We start from the raw sequence: 15,442 nt of genomic DNA, 5'->3' as shown, positions 1-15,442 counted from the left end.
TAGAACCACAACTTTAGCAACCTGAACTCACGCACCAGAGCCACCATCCAGAAGAACGAAAAGACCCATGGTTCAAATAAAGTGCAGCAGGCCTGGGGAGTAGAGCAGTTTGCAGAGTCGCTCATCAGAAAGACCCAAACGAAGCACTAGTAGTGGTCAGAAGGAGAATAACCTGGGCAGGCTCACAGAAGGGAGCCCCTGGGTGCACCCCGAGAACACACTGCACAGTCATTGCCATCTTTGCCGACGAGGTTTGGGTTTCCTCACCCAATCAGGAAAGCCTGCGTGTGCAGCATAGCTGGGATGGCAAGAAAGGCTAAATCAAAAAGGCTTTTAGTCAAGAGACCGATAGGGGGCAGTGAGCCAGAAATCCAGATAAGACGACTGCTCTGTGGTCCAGAATTATAGCTAGTGGTTGGGTCTTTTCGGAAAACGTCACCATGCTGAGCCCTGGGACAGCAGTGGTGCCCGTGGTGGAGGTGCGCACATCCAGAACGTGACCGATGGTCACATGTGTGTCCTTCGTGATCAAGTCACCCACGTGGGCTCCGATGGTGAAGAGGCATGATGTTCTCTTCCTTGTCTTTCAGCACGTGTCATTAAACACCGCTCTCCTGGGTGTCAAGCATATATCTTTTTGGGGGGGCTCACTCTAATGTCCCTTAAAGTGTATTTTCAGTTTTTCCTATTAGTTGTATCTGTACGATTTCAACCAGAGGCCTCTGGGGAGAAATAATGGATCCCCGTGATGTTAAAGGAAGTGGCCAGACAAAATGGCAACTTCACACAGTCTTCAAGTAAATAGAATCCCTGATATCACTGGAAAGTAACATGTAATTTGGGAGGGCAGTAAAAAAAGGAAAAGTCTGTGACAACTTTGTCTTATACCTAACAAAATGAGGTTTGGCTCTGATGTCTCTTTAAGGCACCAGACCTGGTTAACAGCTTTTACTGGTGTCCTGCACCTGTCATTTGGATAAGAAAAAAAAAACAAAAAACCTATAATATATAAATAAAAAAATAGGACATCATTCTGCTCGAGCTTGAAATCACCAAGTGAAGTCGGAGGAAAACTCCAAACATCTTGTATGTGTAAAATATTTTTTGCTAGTGTAAAAAGTACAATATATAGTTACACAGTGCAGAAACTATACAAAAATGCCTTTGGAACAGACTTGATGTTGGGGGAGGATCACAGTGCTGTCTCAAAAATAGTGAAGGCTGAGGGCTGTCCATTGGAAGCATTCATAACCACATGGTCTCTGTGAGTAATATCTGGGTAATTCCTTTTGAAATACTCCTGGAAAAAAAAGAAGAAGAAGGACAGGTGTAAAAAGAACATGTTTAAAAGTTTCCAAGTCCTCCTCCCCAAGGTGATGCATGTCTATGCCCACGTCTTCACGTGAAGGGCATCCCACCGCTGGTGGAGGTATAATTCAAAAAACAAAAAACAAAAAAACAAAACAAAACAAAACAAAAACCAAAACAGGGACGTGTTCCCTTCAATGAAGGAATCAGCCGATTAAACTCCTCAGCAGAGCTGGGCTTAATGCCAAACAACCTGTAGCTCCCCTTTGGCTTCTGATCATTCTGATTCACAGATACGTTTTATCACTACATTAAATTGATAAAGCAAAATCATTTTACTGACACAAAACCTGAAGATAAATTAAAAACAGGGTGACAAAGAGGCCGGGGAATCTAGTGTCGGTACGAGGGTTTCTCATTTTCACATATAAAATGAGCACAATAGATTTGGATGTTAATCATCAGGTTGTAATCCCTATATTTTATAAACTCTGATTGACAAGCATTGAAACGCTGGCGTATATGTATGAAATATCCCGGCGTTTAATTTGCGCAGCAAAGCAGTTACAGGGCCCTATAGAAATGTGATCTGTGGATAGTGGGCCACAATAATGAAAAGAGAAGCAAGAGCTTTAACAATGACTCAACCAAGCAACTTCTCTAAAATGTAAGATGATACCAAATAATAGGACAGTTCTTTGCCAAGCCTTTGAGTTCTTGAATTCTACCAATTTCTAGCTGAACTAGAAGAGATACAGGTTTTCTGATAAATGTATAATCAGAACATAAAGGGAATGAAATGCTGTCAGCTTTCTCTGTTCCGCAATCATCAGTTTTTAGTAGCTGTATCCTATCTCGTTCCTTGACAGGTGCGCATAACAAAATGGAATAATGTCAAGACTTGTGAGCTCTTATCTCAAAATGGGTTTGGGTGAAAAAGGACTTCAAATGTAATTTTTTTTCCCCCCAAAGAAGAATGTGAAAAGTTTTGTTTGAGTCTTTAAAACAGAAAATGTACCATCTATCTGAAGGTTGACACGTGTCATGATCTGGGTCTCTTAGTCGCACGATCCTGGATCTATCTTACAAAACCAGGCTCCGAATACATTTGTGGGTGCTGTCAACAAAGTTATCATGGGAGATAATGGGTTGCCCATACAAAAAAGAAAATTGCTGGGACACCTACCTGCAGATTAAGTGTACTTTCTTTCTCTCTTGCTGCTTGCATACTTGCTACTCCAAAAATAACATTACCTTTGAAATATTATATATTAAAATGTCACTTAAGGAGAAAAATAAGGACTTCTCCAAGAATGTTTGGACCGCACTGGGTGAAATCAGAGGCTATTTCCATTATCATGCAAATATTTCAAAATAACACCTTTGGGGGGGTGATTTTTTATCTTTTTTTTGGCAAATGCAAAGCAGTTCATATTTTGTATGGTGATCTATGTATGTACTCCGAAACGGCTATTTCTTGTTAAAACTCAAATCAGCCAATAAGAGAAAAATACATCCTCATTTTCTACTGTTTGACGGTCCTCTCCCAGGTAAGCCGATGCCTTTCCCCATTACCCGCTCAACGTCATTTAATGTGCAGAAAACATCATTATTAGCAAGGCTTCGTTGAAACAGTCTTAGCCTCATGGTCTGAAAAACCTGAAACTGAACCCTGAAAGCAGAGTTTCCCGTGTTGTTAAATCCTTGACTCGACCTTCATTTCCTTCTGTGTTGCTGTGTTTGGGAGTATACTCCTATGAGAGCAGTGACAGGGAAAGATCCTCTCCCCCAGGTGGGTGATGGAGGCAGTATGAGAAAGGGTCCCCCAGCCGCAGGCTGAGCCCAGGATGGGGAGGCCCATGTCTATGCTCTCTCCCTGGGACTCACTGCTGATCCTGGAAAAAAAATTGCTCCTGCCCTCTCCGTAGGGGCTGCCTCACCTGCGAAGTGAGACAGCGACTTACCTCCCAGGGACTAATTACCGGCTACCAACGGCTGATGAAAGACACGCCACGGTTAAGTGGTGGGTGTGATGACAAGGCCGCTCTGAGCAGGGCCCCCCCAAACCCCCCACCCCTGGTCCATGGAAGACAGCAGCATCACCACACTTGAGTGAGGAAAACAAAACAGCTGGGACGCCTCCAGTTCAGGGAACAGAGTCACTGGGGAGGCAGAGAGGTGTGAAAAATGACACAAGGTGCAGCCAACGCTGACTGCCCCCTTCTGTAGGCTCTTCTGTCTCAGTTTCTCCATTTGTCCGAAGGGGCAGTAATAATGCCAGCTCCAAAGAGTTTTGATACATCAAGGAAACGATGCCCTTAAGAGTTCGAAGTCAGGACAGGAGGACGGCAAGACCAGGGAGGACTGGGTTTCTTGTCCCTTCTCCCCTCCTTCTCTTGGGTTTGGGTCATTACAGTCCCTCGGATGGAGGCTGAGACAAAGCTGAGTGTGTGACTCCCACGCGTCAATGAAGCAACGACCTCCGAATCAGATCCCACTAAAAGCAACAGAGTGATAAAAGCTTCCCCTGGCGTGGACGAAGGCCAGCAACGGAGCTTTACTGCCGTCGCCTCCAGAAGGCTGCAGTTCAGCTCAGTTCTGGCTCCGGACCCTGTTGTTCATTCTCACGACACTGCCCAGGCCCGGATCCGGGCCAGGAACTCTCCAACTTGTCTTCACACCAGGTCTAACTCCGGGGTACATGCTGGCAGGCGTGTCGGCAAGGTTCAAGAGTACTGGAGAGGGGCACCTGTGTGGTTCAATGGGTTAAACCTCTGCCATGATCTCAGGGTCCTGGGATTGAGCCCCGCATCGGGCTCTCTGCTCAGCGGGGAGCCTGCTTCCCCCTCTCTCTCTGCTGCTCCCCCTGCTTGTGCTCTCTCTCCTTCTCTCACTCTGTCAAATAAATAAATTCTTTACAAAAAAAAAAAAGAGTACTGGAGAGCCACAGAAGACCTCTTTAACGATCATGGAAGTGGACACCCCCTCCCCTTATCCTCTCAGAAATCACGCCAGGCAGCAAGGGTGCTGCCAGACGAGAAAGCAGCCCATCTCTGATGAACTCAGAAGTCCTCGGAAATCCCAAATGGCAAGATATCGTATGGGCTACCATATGACGCTGGATCCAGTGGGGCTAGAGTAAGCCAGAGCAGGGAGAGCTACGGGAGAGCTCGGCCATTGTGGGAGAGCATAGGTTTTCAACTAACTGGTGAATTCTAAGGCATGTCAGTGAGGAACCGACCAGAATCACCATCTCTGCCTGAAGAACGCACAGTGATGAAGCCCTTGGAGAAGAGAAATACAGAAACGCAAGTGACTGCCCATTTCTGCAGGCTAGCGAGGAGGACAGGCTAAGTGAACATGCATTTTCAATTTCTCTCTCTTGCATGCGCGCGCGCATGCGCGCGCGCGCACACACACACACACACACACACACACACACACACACACACTCTTTCTCTGGGTCATAAGGAGTTTCTATGTTAAGGAGAGAATTCCCCTTAGCCTGAAACAGTGCCCTGGTCAGCACTACCCTAAATATATGGTCCAGGAAAAACTCAACTCCAAGTTGAGTAGTCGGAATAACAACAACAAAAAAAACAATGTATTAGTACACGATCTGTAAAATACACCCAAAAAAAGTGAGGAAAAGGAAGAAGATAAACATACAGCAAAAAAACAAACAAACAAAAAAACACAAACCCCCCAAAACAATGAACAGATGAAAATTATACAAAATAGATAATGCAATACATTCAAAGCAAACATAGAACAATCAACATGAGGACAACAGAAGTTTGGGAGTTTGGAAATATGGCACAGCAACACAAAATGATGAACCAGGAGTTGCCTCCGGCCAGAAGTGAAGGGAAGGAGACTATAAAAGAATCACAGGGGGGTGCCTGGGTGGCTCAGTGGGTTAAAGCCTCTGCCTTCGGCTCAGGTCATGATTTCAGGGTCCTGGGATCGAGCCCTGTATTGGGCTCTCTGCTCAGCCGGAAGCCTGCCTCCTCCTCTCTCTCTCTCCCTGCCTGCCTCTCTGCCTAATTGTGATCTCTGTCTGTCATATAAATAAATAAATCTTAAAAAAAAAAAAAAAAAAGAATCACAGAAATTACAGTGGTAGAGATGCAGCCCAAAGTGACTGAGCCATGGCTGGAAACAAACAGGATGAGACATGGAGGACAGGATTGAGAAAGCAAGCATAATTAGGAATTTATAAAGAATTAAAAGGATCAAGGAGAAAATAGCTTTATAACACAAAGGCCAGATAAAACACACACATGGTAGATACTTAAAAAGAGGAAACTCCAACCAAAAATAAAACAAACAAACCAAAAACAAAACAAAAACTTTAAAGCTATCATTCAGGTAACCTCCAGAAATAAAAGACTTCGAGCTAGGGACCCAAAGAGTACAGAATACCCCAGGAAAAACTACGTGCCTTCATAATAAAGAAATAGTCCTTCAGGCATCCAGGAAAGAAGATCAAGTTACTTCTAACTTGGCCTTGGATGTCTCCCTATGAATAAACAATGTAAGGGCAAAGTTTAAAGCATACTAAGTGAAAGAAAGTGTGACTCAAGCATTTTATAACCAGAACATTTAAATTAGAGATGCAGCAAATACTTCATACACGTGGTAAAGTCAGGGATTCTAACTCCAATGAGCCCTCCTTTAAGATGGTACAGAGCCCTGTTTTCCAACCCTTTTATTTTTACTGTCACCACAATTGTATGTACTTTCCGTATTACACTGAAACTCAGTAGAAATCAACACCTATGCTGAAAGGACTTCCAAGAAGTATTTACTATTACACTGTTCTTTTTCTTCCATTCCATTCTTTGGTATCTCATATCTTAAGACAAGCTAGTGATGACTGACTAAACATATTTCACAGCCCCAAGAATGGATCTCACAACCCCAAATCTGAAAGACAAAATGCTAGAGGACAGACTTTAGCCAAGTAAGAGATGGAGAAAGTAGCATTTAAAACAAGTAAGTAAGTAAAATAAGGGGGGTTAAGTATTTTTTTTTTTAATTTTTATTTATTTGACAGAGAGCGACAAAGCGAGAGAGCTAACACAAGCAGAGGGAATGGGAGAAGGAGAAGTGGCCTTCCCACTGAGCAGGGAGCCCTATGCGGGGCTCTATTCCAGAACCCTGAGATCATGACCAGCGCTCAATGCAGATGCTTAATGACTGAGCCACCCATGCATCCAGGGTTTAACTATTTTTAAAGATTTGAAGGTAAATAGTAGAAGGAAAGCTATTTAAACAATCTGGTAGAGAGAGGGAAGAGATGTTGTCATTGTTCACAATGGGGAATCAATAATAATAAAGTGTTCCTAGAAGAAGTGTAAAGTACAGACACAAAACAATGAGCAAAGAAAAAAAAAAAAAATAGAGGTGCCTGGCTGGCTCAGTCAATTAGAGCCTGCAACTCCTGATCTCAGGATCACAAATTCCAGCCCCATGTTGGGTGGAGATTACTCAAAAATCAAACAAAAACAAAAACTAAAAAAGAAATACATACTAATTGAAAAGTTTTAAAAGAGAACACTAAAAGCTGAAAACCTAACATAAGATAAAATACACCTATAATCTCAATAAATGTAAATGGACTAAATTCATCTGTTAAAAAGGCAGGGGACTAAGACTGAATCTCAGAGCTAAACTGAACCACATGCCATTTGCAGGAGATATATTTATAATCTGATACTAAAAGACAAAGATATATGAGAACAATGAAAACAAAGTGAAAAGCAACTCAACTGCAATTTTGAAACAGCCCACATTCAGGGTCAGGTGCATTTCTAAGAAAGAAAAGCACTTTTAAATAGTAGAAAATATAGTTCATAGCAAAAACCCAGGTCATGAATATATGTAGACTAAATTATCATAGCATCAAAATTACCAAAAAATGTTGGTAATTACCCAAATTACCAAAAAATAACAAGAATTAAAAAGTGGAAACCTCTTTATGAGACTAACATTATGTAACCTCCCTAAGTCACATCAAATGGACCAAATAAGGACAGAGAAGACCTACCTAAACAATACAATTAACAAGGCAAATCTAATTAAAAGTTATCAAATGCTATACCTTAAACAGACAACAGCCCATCTTTTTATATGCCCAAAGAACATTCACCAAAATTGCCATACATTAGAACACAAAAACGTATTACAAAACACTGGTTTTGGGTGGAAACAGTACAGACAACTTTGTGATCACAAGGCAATGAAAATCAATGTTGATGGGTAAAAGAGAAAACAGAAAAAAACAACCCCCATCACAAGGAAGTTTTAAAGACCTCTTTCTCAAATAATTCTTGGACCAAAGTGAAAACTAAAACCAAAATTGTAGCTTTATATATAAAAACTTATCTATGACAAAAGCACTATATTTCAGGACCTATGACATATAGCCAGAACAGTATTCAGAGAAAAGTTCACTGCCTTAAAGCATCTGTATGAATGAGTAAGAATGAAAACAAATGCAGTCAAGAAACCACAACAGTATAAAGCACAGAAGGAAGGAATTAAAGATTATAAAAGCAGTAAGTGATGAATTGTAACACAAAATATAAGAATCAGTTAAGTAAATCTGAGAGTGTATTCTCTGGAGGGAAAAAAACAGAAAACAATTAACTTAATTAGAAGGAAAAATGGGGAGAAGGGAGCAGAGAAAGCATAAATACTAAGCAGCCATTAAAAAAGAATGAGATAAAATGTGTAAGCCTGACGATTCACAGACCTGTACCTCTGGGGCACATAACACATATGTTAATAAAAATAATCCATAAAAATAAACAAATAAAAAGAATGAGAAAACTACATGCATTTATATAATTGGAGAGAGTAAATGGAAAAGTAAAACATGGCAGTCACTGGTGCTTCAAACACAGAAAGGCTGGCTACGCACAAGCTTGTGTTCACACAACGGGACGGCCCCAAGTGGTGCCAAGGGTCCCTCCTGAGGGCGGAGCCAAGTCACGACAGGAGGGGGCAGAGGACTTACATTTTATTTATAAACTAGAACAACTCTTCTTAAAAACAGCAAAGTTTCTGAATTTTGTGGCACTAGCTTATATCATCTGAAAAAAAATAAACCTGTTATTAAAAATAAATTTTAACCATTAAAGAGTCCGTAAAGCTACCTAGAAAAACTTTGGGGACTTCTTTTGTTATTATAGAGAGGTGAGGGTTCCATCGACAGCCTTGAAGAAACCAATCCCCCTCTGATCGTTGAGAGATAAGTCTCTTCTATTCGTAAAATGCTCTGTATTCTTCAACTCAGGTAAGTATATACCATCTCATCTGGTCCTTGTAGTAAGAGCACGATGAGTGGGGCAGTGCTGTAACCCCAGCACAGCAAATAAGGATCCCGAGAGGCTCAGGGACCTCAGAAGACATACAGGACCATGGGGCTGCTAAGCATTTCTTCCACTTGTTCCAACTGGACCAGGCTCATAGGGCGTAGGATATCAGGATTTCCTGACTTTGGGGCTGTATCTGGTGATTTCACGAATGGATAAAATGGCACCTGTTACGCACTGGGAACAAAGAACTCCAAAAAACCTTAATTAGGTCTGTTTCACCATGGAAGAGAATGAATGACAGGCATTCACCCTTGGTTATGGGCTGAACTGTGTCCCCTCAAAATTTCTATGTTGAAATCTTAACCCCTCAATACCTCAGAATGGGACTGGTATGTGGACATAGGGTCAGTTAAGTTAAAATGAGGTCACATGGGTGGGTCCTAATCTATTCTGACGGGTACCCATATGAGAGGTGATTAGGACACAGACACCCAGAGGGAAGACCATGCTAAGACAAAGGGAGAAGATGGCCACCTACAAGCCAATAGAGATGTTTCAGAGACCAACCCCGAGACACCTTGTTTCAAAATTCCAGATTCCAGAACTGTGAGAAATACATTTCTATTGCTTTAAGACACCTAATGCACCTTTCAGCTTAATATACCTAAAAAATACTTTCTCTACTATTTCATGGCTCATCTATGAGGGTCAGAGAATGATTAAGCTTGCCTATGCCAATATTTTCAGAAAAATAACTATATGTAAAGAAAACATGACTTGGAAGTCTCTTTTCCTAGATGCTGAGTTTTCTTGTCAAAGGAATGAATTCCAGTCTCTTAGGAGTGGAAACCTTGTTGACTTATGCTAATCTGCCTGCTGTTATCATTCTCTGTGATGCACTGATATTCGATGCTCACACCATCGGACCGCCTGTTCTAAGAAGACCAAGCATATGCAGAACTAATGTCAAGAAGATACTCAAATTGGGTGAGAACTGGGGCATGTATGTCCTTACATCTCTCCAGAGAGTGGATCTGAGCCAGTGGCAGGACTGAAATCCCATGGGGATGTTCTGCATTAGGAGAACCTGGCCTCACCTTGGACACCTCATAAGAAAAGAAGCAGGGTTTTGAAAGTTAACACTTGGACTGGAGCAGCACTCTGCCTCACCCAGCAATTCGCCCTCTGCTCTCCACAGACCAGCTCTGTGGCCCTAGGTGAGTCCTCGATCCACTCTCGTCATCCATGAACTGAGATTTGGGATAAGAAAGAACCGCCATGAGGATGAAGTGAAATCATACATGTGAGAACCGTGTAGATAAATGATCAAGAACGGCCCAAATATGAGACTGCAAGCTGGTATAGCCATTCTGGAAAACAGTATGGAGGTTCCTCAAAGGTGAAAATAGAGCTACCTGACGACCCAGCAATTGCTCTACTATGTATTTACCCCAAGGATACAAATGCAGTGATCCGAAGGGGCACATGCACCCCAATGTTCATAGTAGTGATGCCCACAATAGCCAAACGATGGAAAGAGCCCTGATGTCCATTGACAGCTGAGTAAATAAAGAAGATGTGGTTGTGTGTGTATATATACACAATATATATACTATGGAATACTATTCAGCCATCAAAAGGGGGAAATCTTGCCATTTGCAATGACATGCATGGACCTAGATCTCACTCATACATGGAATTTGAGAAACGAAACAGAAGATCATAGGAGAAGGGAGGGAAAAATAAAACAAGACAAAATCAGAGAGGAAGGTAAACCATAAGAGACTCTTAACCACAGGAAACAAACTGAGCTTTGCCGGAGGGGAGAACAGTGTGGGGATTGGGTAACTGGGTAATACACTATATGTTAATTAATTCAATTTAAATTAAAAAAAATATATAATAGAGCAAGAAACACACACAGAGAACTACCCAGATGTAATGCCATTAATATTGTTAAATGAGGTGTACGATTACTGGACTAGGTACCACAAGATTTCTAACTCTGCTACCTATGAACATTTCTGTACGTACCTTACACTTGCACTAAAACATGTTAAAAGGACAGATTTCTACTTCTGCATCTGCTGCAAACTAGAGTTAACATAAGTTAGAGCTATCTTCCTTATAAGGGGCCTTAGTTTCCTCATTTATATATATATATAAATATATATATATATATATTCAAATATATACTGTCTTTTGTTATCTGGAACTATCTGTGATTTATTTCTCATTACTCAACGTCTTGATAATACACAGTGATAACGCATTTTTAAGATGGAGGCTTTGACACGTAGGTGGGGACCCATCTGTTTGATGTGAACTGCCTGAGGTCAAAGAACAAAGGGGTTTGTGAGATTCCTGGCTGTTTCATGAGTAGATGATACAGGGGATCCCCAGTGACTGACTGACTGGGTATTAGGAGGGAAGGGCTCCCTGGGAGACACTAGATGAAAACACTCTGAATTTCAGGCATAAAAGCAACACAGGGCTCCAAGTGTAGCGTCTCTACCTTCACATACAATGTAGGTATTTATGAAAAGTTCAGGGTACAGATTTCCTTGTCCCTGACCTTTGGTTTGAACTCTGAATCTCCTAGTTATCCAGCCAGCTGTGTGAATTCAAGCAATGTCCTTCCCCTCTCGAAATCTCAGCCTCTTAAATCAGCACCGGGAAGAGACAAGCTCTAGCACGGTACAGGGCATGGCGTGTGACATCCAAGCCTCATCCTGCGGCTCCAAAGGCTCAGCACGTAAGACGGAGTATCTCTGCTCTTCTCAGTTCTGGGGTATATACCAGAGATGACTAAGGCACATCTCTGACACGTGAGTTCCCAGCCAGTACTGTGCACACATACACACATTTACTGAACAGTTTTTGAGGACGGAAGCAGAATTCAAAGGAATCCCTTACAAACAAGGGAAGCATAGCTCTTCGTTTCTAAGGAGGGGTGAGATGAAGCAGGGACAGAAGAGAATTCAAGCTGTGTTTTAGATAAATCTCTTATATGCAAGTACTATTAGATCCTAGGACAGATTTCCTCCAGATACTTAAGATATTACACAAGTAATTTTTCCCCACAGTGAAAATCTGGGAAATGCAAAAAAAAAAAAAAAAAATGATGAAAAGAAAAATGTATCCATAATTAAAATGCCCCTGAGGAAGAGTTCTGATGGGGAACCTCAGAAGACTGTTGGTTCCATGCATCTCAAATGGCAAGAACACCTGATTTTCCTTTCTTCCCTCCATCTTTCTATCAATCCAATTCCCACCTTGTATCAGAAAGAGTTACAAGTGATGCTGGACATTAGCTTAAGTCCCTGAAAGCAGCCCTCAGTTTTCACATCACACCTGTATAGTGAGATGCTTCAATACTGTTATTAGAAAGATACCAGATAATCTGAATGTTATTCACTGAGCACCTTTTTCTCACCAAATACAGTGCTTGGTACTTTCACACCCATCATCTCTATAAAAATGCTTTGTAAATCGTCAAGCACCACTCAGACTACAGCATTAAAACAGTACAGATTCTTGACTGTTCCAACGGCGAATTCATCTTCCACAAGGCAGAGGAAGCACAGGTTTTGGAACGAGGCCTGATTCTAAACAACCAAGAATCAGGGAGGAACCTGGGCAGGAAGTACCCGTATCATGTAGTTTTCTTTACAAATCATGAAACAGAAAATCCACCTACACATAGCTGGATTTTTCTAGAACTGGCTCTTTCTAGACTAGACTGAAAATATCCCCTATTTTTCTTCCCCCAAACTCTTCAAAACATCCTGGATGTGCCTTGACCACATCTGCATGTCAGAGGTGGGCAGCCGCTAGATTGAAATGTAACCGGTCTGCAAAACACGGACACTCTGTGCCACAGGAGAATCTGTACCCTCCAGAATCGAACATGGGAAATCTTTAGAATCTGGTCTCTCTCCGCAGGCAGGCACAGGGGCCCGCGCACCTGAGCAACCCACGATGCACAGAGCAAGCCCACGTGCCCGCGCACCCGAGCGCCCCCACGTGCCCGCGCACCTGAGCATCCCCACCTGCCGGCACCCATGCACACCTGTGGCTCCCCTCTCCCCCACCGATTCTGCCGATTCTCAGCAGACCTGACTTCAACCTGGGACATGTTGTTAAGACCCAGTCATGAAGCGCTGTCTCTGAAGGCTTATAATTGAAAAGGGCACAGGGTGCTTGTTACGGCACCCCCGGTGCCAGATTGCGAGGGTGAACGGCTGCGATGAACTTTAATTACCACTCCTTGCGGCGGGCTCACCTGTTTTGCTGTTTCGGTGAGGGCAGCGGCTTCTGCCTTGCCCAGCTGCTGTACCATCTTGTGAAACAGGCTTTCTTCATTCTGCAGCAAAACATAGGGTTCATCATACTCCTTCAGTCTTCCTGAATCCAAAACCTGTTAATCAGCAGAAAGAAACCCATTAGCGCACAATGTTTTGCAGCAACCTATTATAACTCAGACAATATTTCGGAAAGGGGCAGGCGAAGGAGAATAGGTAGCAGCCATTTGGGTGGTAGGCCTGGCTGGTGTTTAAATGGTTTGATAACCCTGTTTTACTAGGCAGACAAAGGCCTGGCCCGACCTTTTATTATTATAATGTTATAGGAAAGGAAGAAAATGAAAGTTTTAGACTCTGATTATGGGCACTCAGCAGTCCTGTGGCGTTTTATATTCTGCCAAAGGTATTTTGGGTTGTTATTAGTTAGTGCATTTAGCTCTCAGACTCTGAGCTTGGAGGGCCATTTATACATACATTCAGACCTGGGAAATTTCTTGATTTAAGAAAATCAAAGTCAATTTATCTAAAAAGTAGGGTGATGTCATTCAGACCAGATGGCAGTGACCTGACGGCAGATTCACTGCCGAGAGGCCTTGACAGGATCTGAGCAGTATCTGGAAAAGAAGACAGTGCTTCTGGAATTTCTTCAGGGTCCTGGAATATGTCGGCCGTAAGAGGGGACAAAATACCCCCGTCGGCGAAAGTAAGGTGCACCTTGAAGTTGGCTTTCGTTGGAACTTATTATTCTAGGAGCAAAGACCGGCTCAAAGAGCAGCCACCGAAACAGCTTTAGCCTAATTGCTCCACATAGAAGAAATCTCTAGAAATCCAATTTTCTCTCTGGATAAGACTAAAGAAGTAATTAAGAAACTGAGCTCCAAATGCCAGCGATTGTGGCCCGCACAGTCCACGGGGGCAGCCCAATCTCAGTTACAGAAGATCTGAGTATTGTTTGCACAGTTATCTCCCCCGCTTCCTTTTCTCTCTTTCTTCCGAGGGCCGGCCTTTCAGCCACTTTACTGCTCATTAATATGTCCACTAATTGGAAACTGAAAGGGAGAGGAAGGGGCTCTTAACTCTCCATTTCTACTTATTAGTAGCTCTGGTTAACGGTCGGGGAGGGAAGAAAGAGGCTGAGACAATTGGCCCCAAATGATGTACCTAGGAAAACAGTCCTGATGCTAAGTGGTACTTCGTTCTTCATTTCGGTGGTATTTAGAGTAAATTTATCTTAAGGGGATTCGGCAGGAACTCCAAGCAGGACGCGGGCTGTCTGTCCACATCTAGGGACTGCAGTTAATTCCATCCCGTGGTATTTAATCGGAAACATGTATTAAGTCTCATAAAGGGCATTTTCCTGTTAATCTTTTGTTTACTTCTGTGAATCACTGCTAAGGGCAGCTTTCTCAAAAGAGTTCAAGAATAATTGAATCTGTCACATCCACATAATAATTAAAATGTCCTATAATTTGGCATGCCAATTTAGATGCCCCGAATGTGTAATTTTACTTAAGCATAGCATTAGAGAGCATAACCACTCCTCCTGATGTTGAAGAAGAGAAAAAGCCATTGTAAAATACAGGTTTCTCTCATGCTTAAAGACTAAGTAAATAAGTGAATCAAATTACTTCATACAATGAAGAACTTTATATTCTTGCAAAAGCAACGACTTAAAAAAAAAACGATTCAGACTTGGCAGAAAAGGAGTTCTCCGACTATAAAGAATTTGCCTAATTTTTAACGGAATGAAAGTATTACTGATATTTGTCCTTGTCCAACTTCCTATTCACATTTGAGCGAATAGTAAATTTTTCCATTTCCTCTCATATTGTCTAAAAACACACAAATGCCACTGAGATGACTAGTTCCCAGATTTGACCAGTATCTGAAAAGGCAGAGCCAGAAAAAAATTCGTGCTTTCAAAAAAGCAACAGGATTAACAATATCAATTACCAAAAGGCTATTTTGGTCAAAATACTTTGAGCCTTATAAATACTAAATATAAAAGCAATGTAACAAAGAATGACTACCTTAAGATGAAAAAAAAATCCCATAACTAAAATAGTGATCTTTTGAATTTGAAAAGGATAAAAACAGCTGTGGATTGAACACTCATTGTATCACATGCTTTAGAGACATCATTGTTAAATCTCAAGGTAGACAAGGTACTTAATTCTTTCTTTTCCCTTCCTTCCATCTATCCAGCCACCCACTTATCATTCCTTCCTTCTTACCTTCCACTCTCCCATCCATCCATCCATCCATCTATCCATCCAAGAAATACTGACACCCAATACCAAAAGCACTGCTCTAGGAACAGGAAATTCCAAGATGAGGAAGACACATTCTGTCCAGAAACCCACAGGCAGAGGTAAAGACTGAGGTGCTGATGTGTTGAGTCATTTGGCTCAGGCTACAAAATCAAAAAGATAGCAGAGGTGGAATTCAAACCCAGAATCCCTATTCTTTCCTCTCTGTGTGAGTTCCCAGAGAAAGACACTTGGA

At 42.1% G+C, this 15,442-nt stretch overlaps 1 protein-coding gene across 1 annotated transcript in view; it reads right to left on the bottom strand.

The window, feature by feature from the left end:
- Window positions 1–290: 290 nt before the first annotated feature.
- The window catches only part of ABCC4 (ATP binding cassette subfamily C member 4), a 244,285-nt gene continuing 229,133 nt past the window's right edge, over window positions 291–15,442 (bottom strand). Inside the window, exons 30-31 of the mRNA XM_032864151.1 lie at window positions 12,919–13,053; window positions 291–1,300 (exon numbers count right to left, since the gene is read on the bottom strand). Coding sequence (XP_032720042.1) covers window positions 1,193–1,300; window positions 12,919–13,053 — 243 coding nt within the window. The 3' untranslated portion in view covers window positions 291–1,192. The remainder of the gene's footprint in view (window positions 1,301–12,918; window positions 13,054–15,442) is intronic.

This window comes from Lontra canadensis, unplaced genomic scaffold (genome assembly GCF_010015895.1).
Source record: "Lontra canadensis isolate GAN:19392208 unplaced genomic scaffold, GSC_riverotter_1.0 scaffold26, whole genome shotgun sequence".
In the NCBI taxonomy this organism is placed as follows: domain Eukaryota; kingdom Metazoa; phylum Chordata; class Mammalia; order Carnivora; family Mustelidae; genus Lontra; species Lontra canadensis.
Note: the sequence above shows the minus strand (reverse complement) of the source record. Positions and strands in the feature narration are given on the sequence as shown.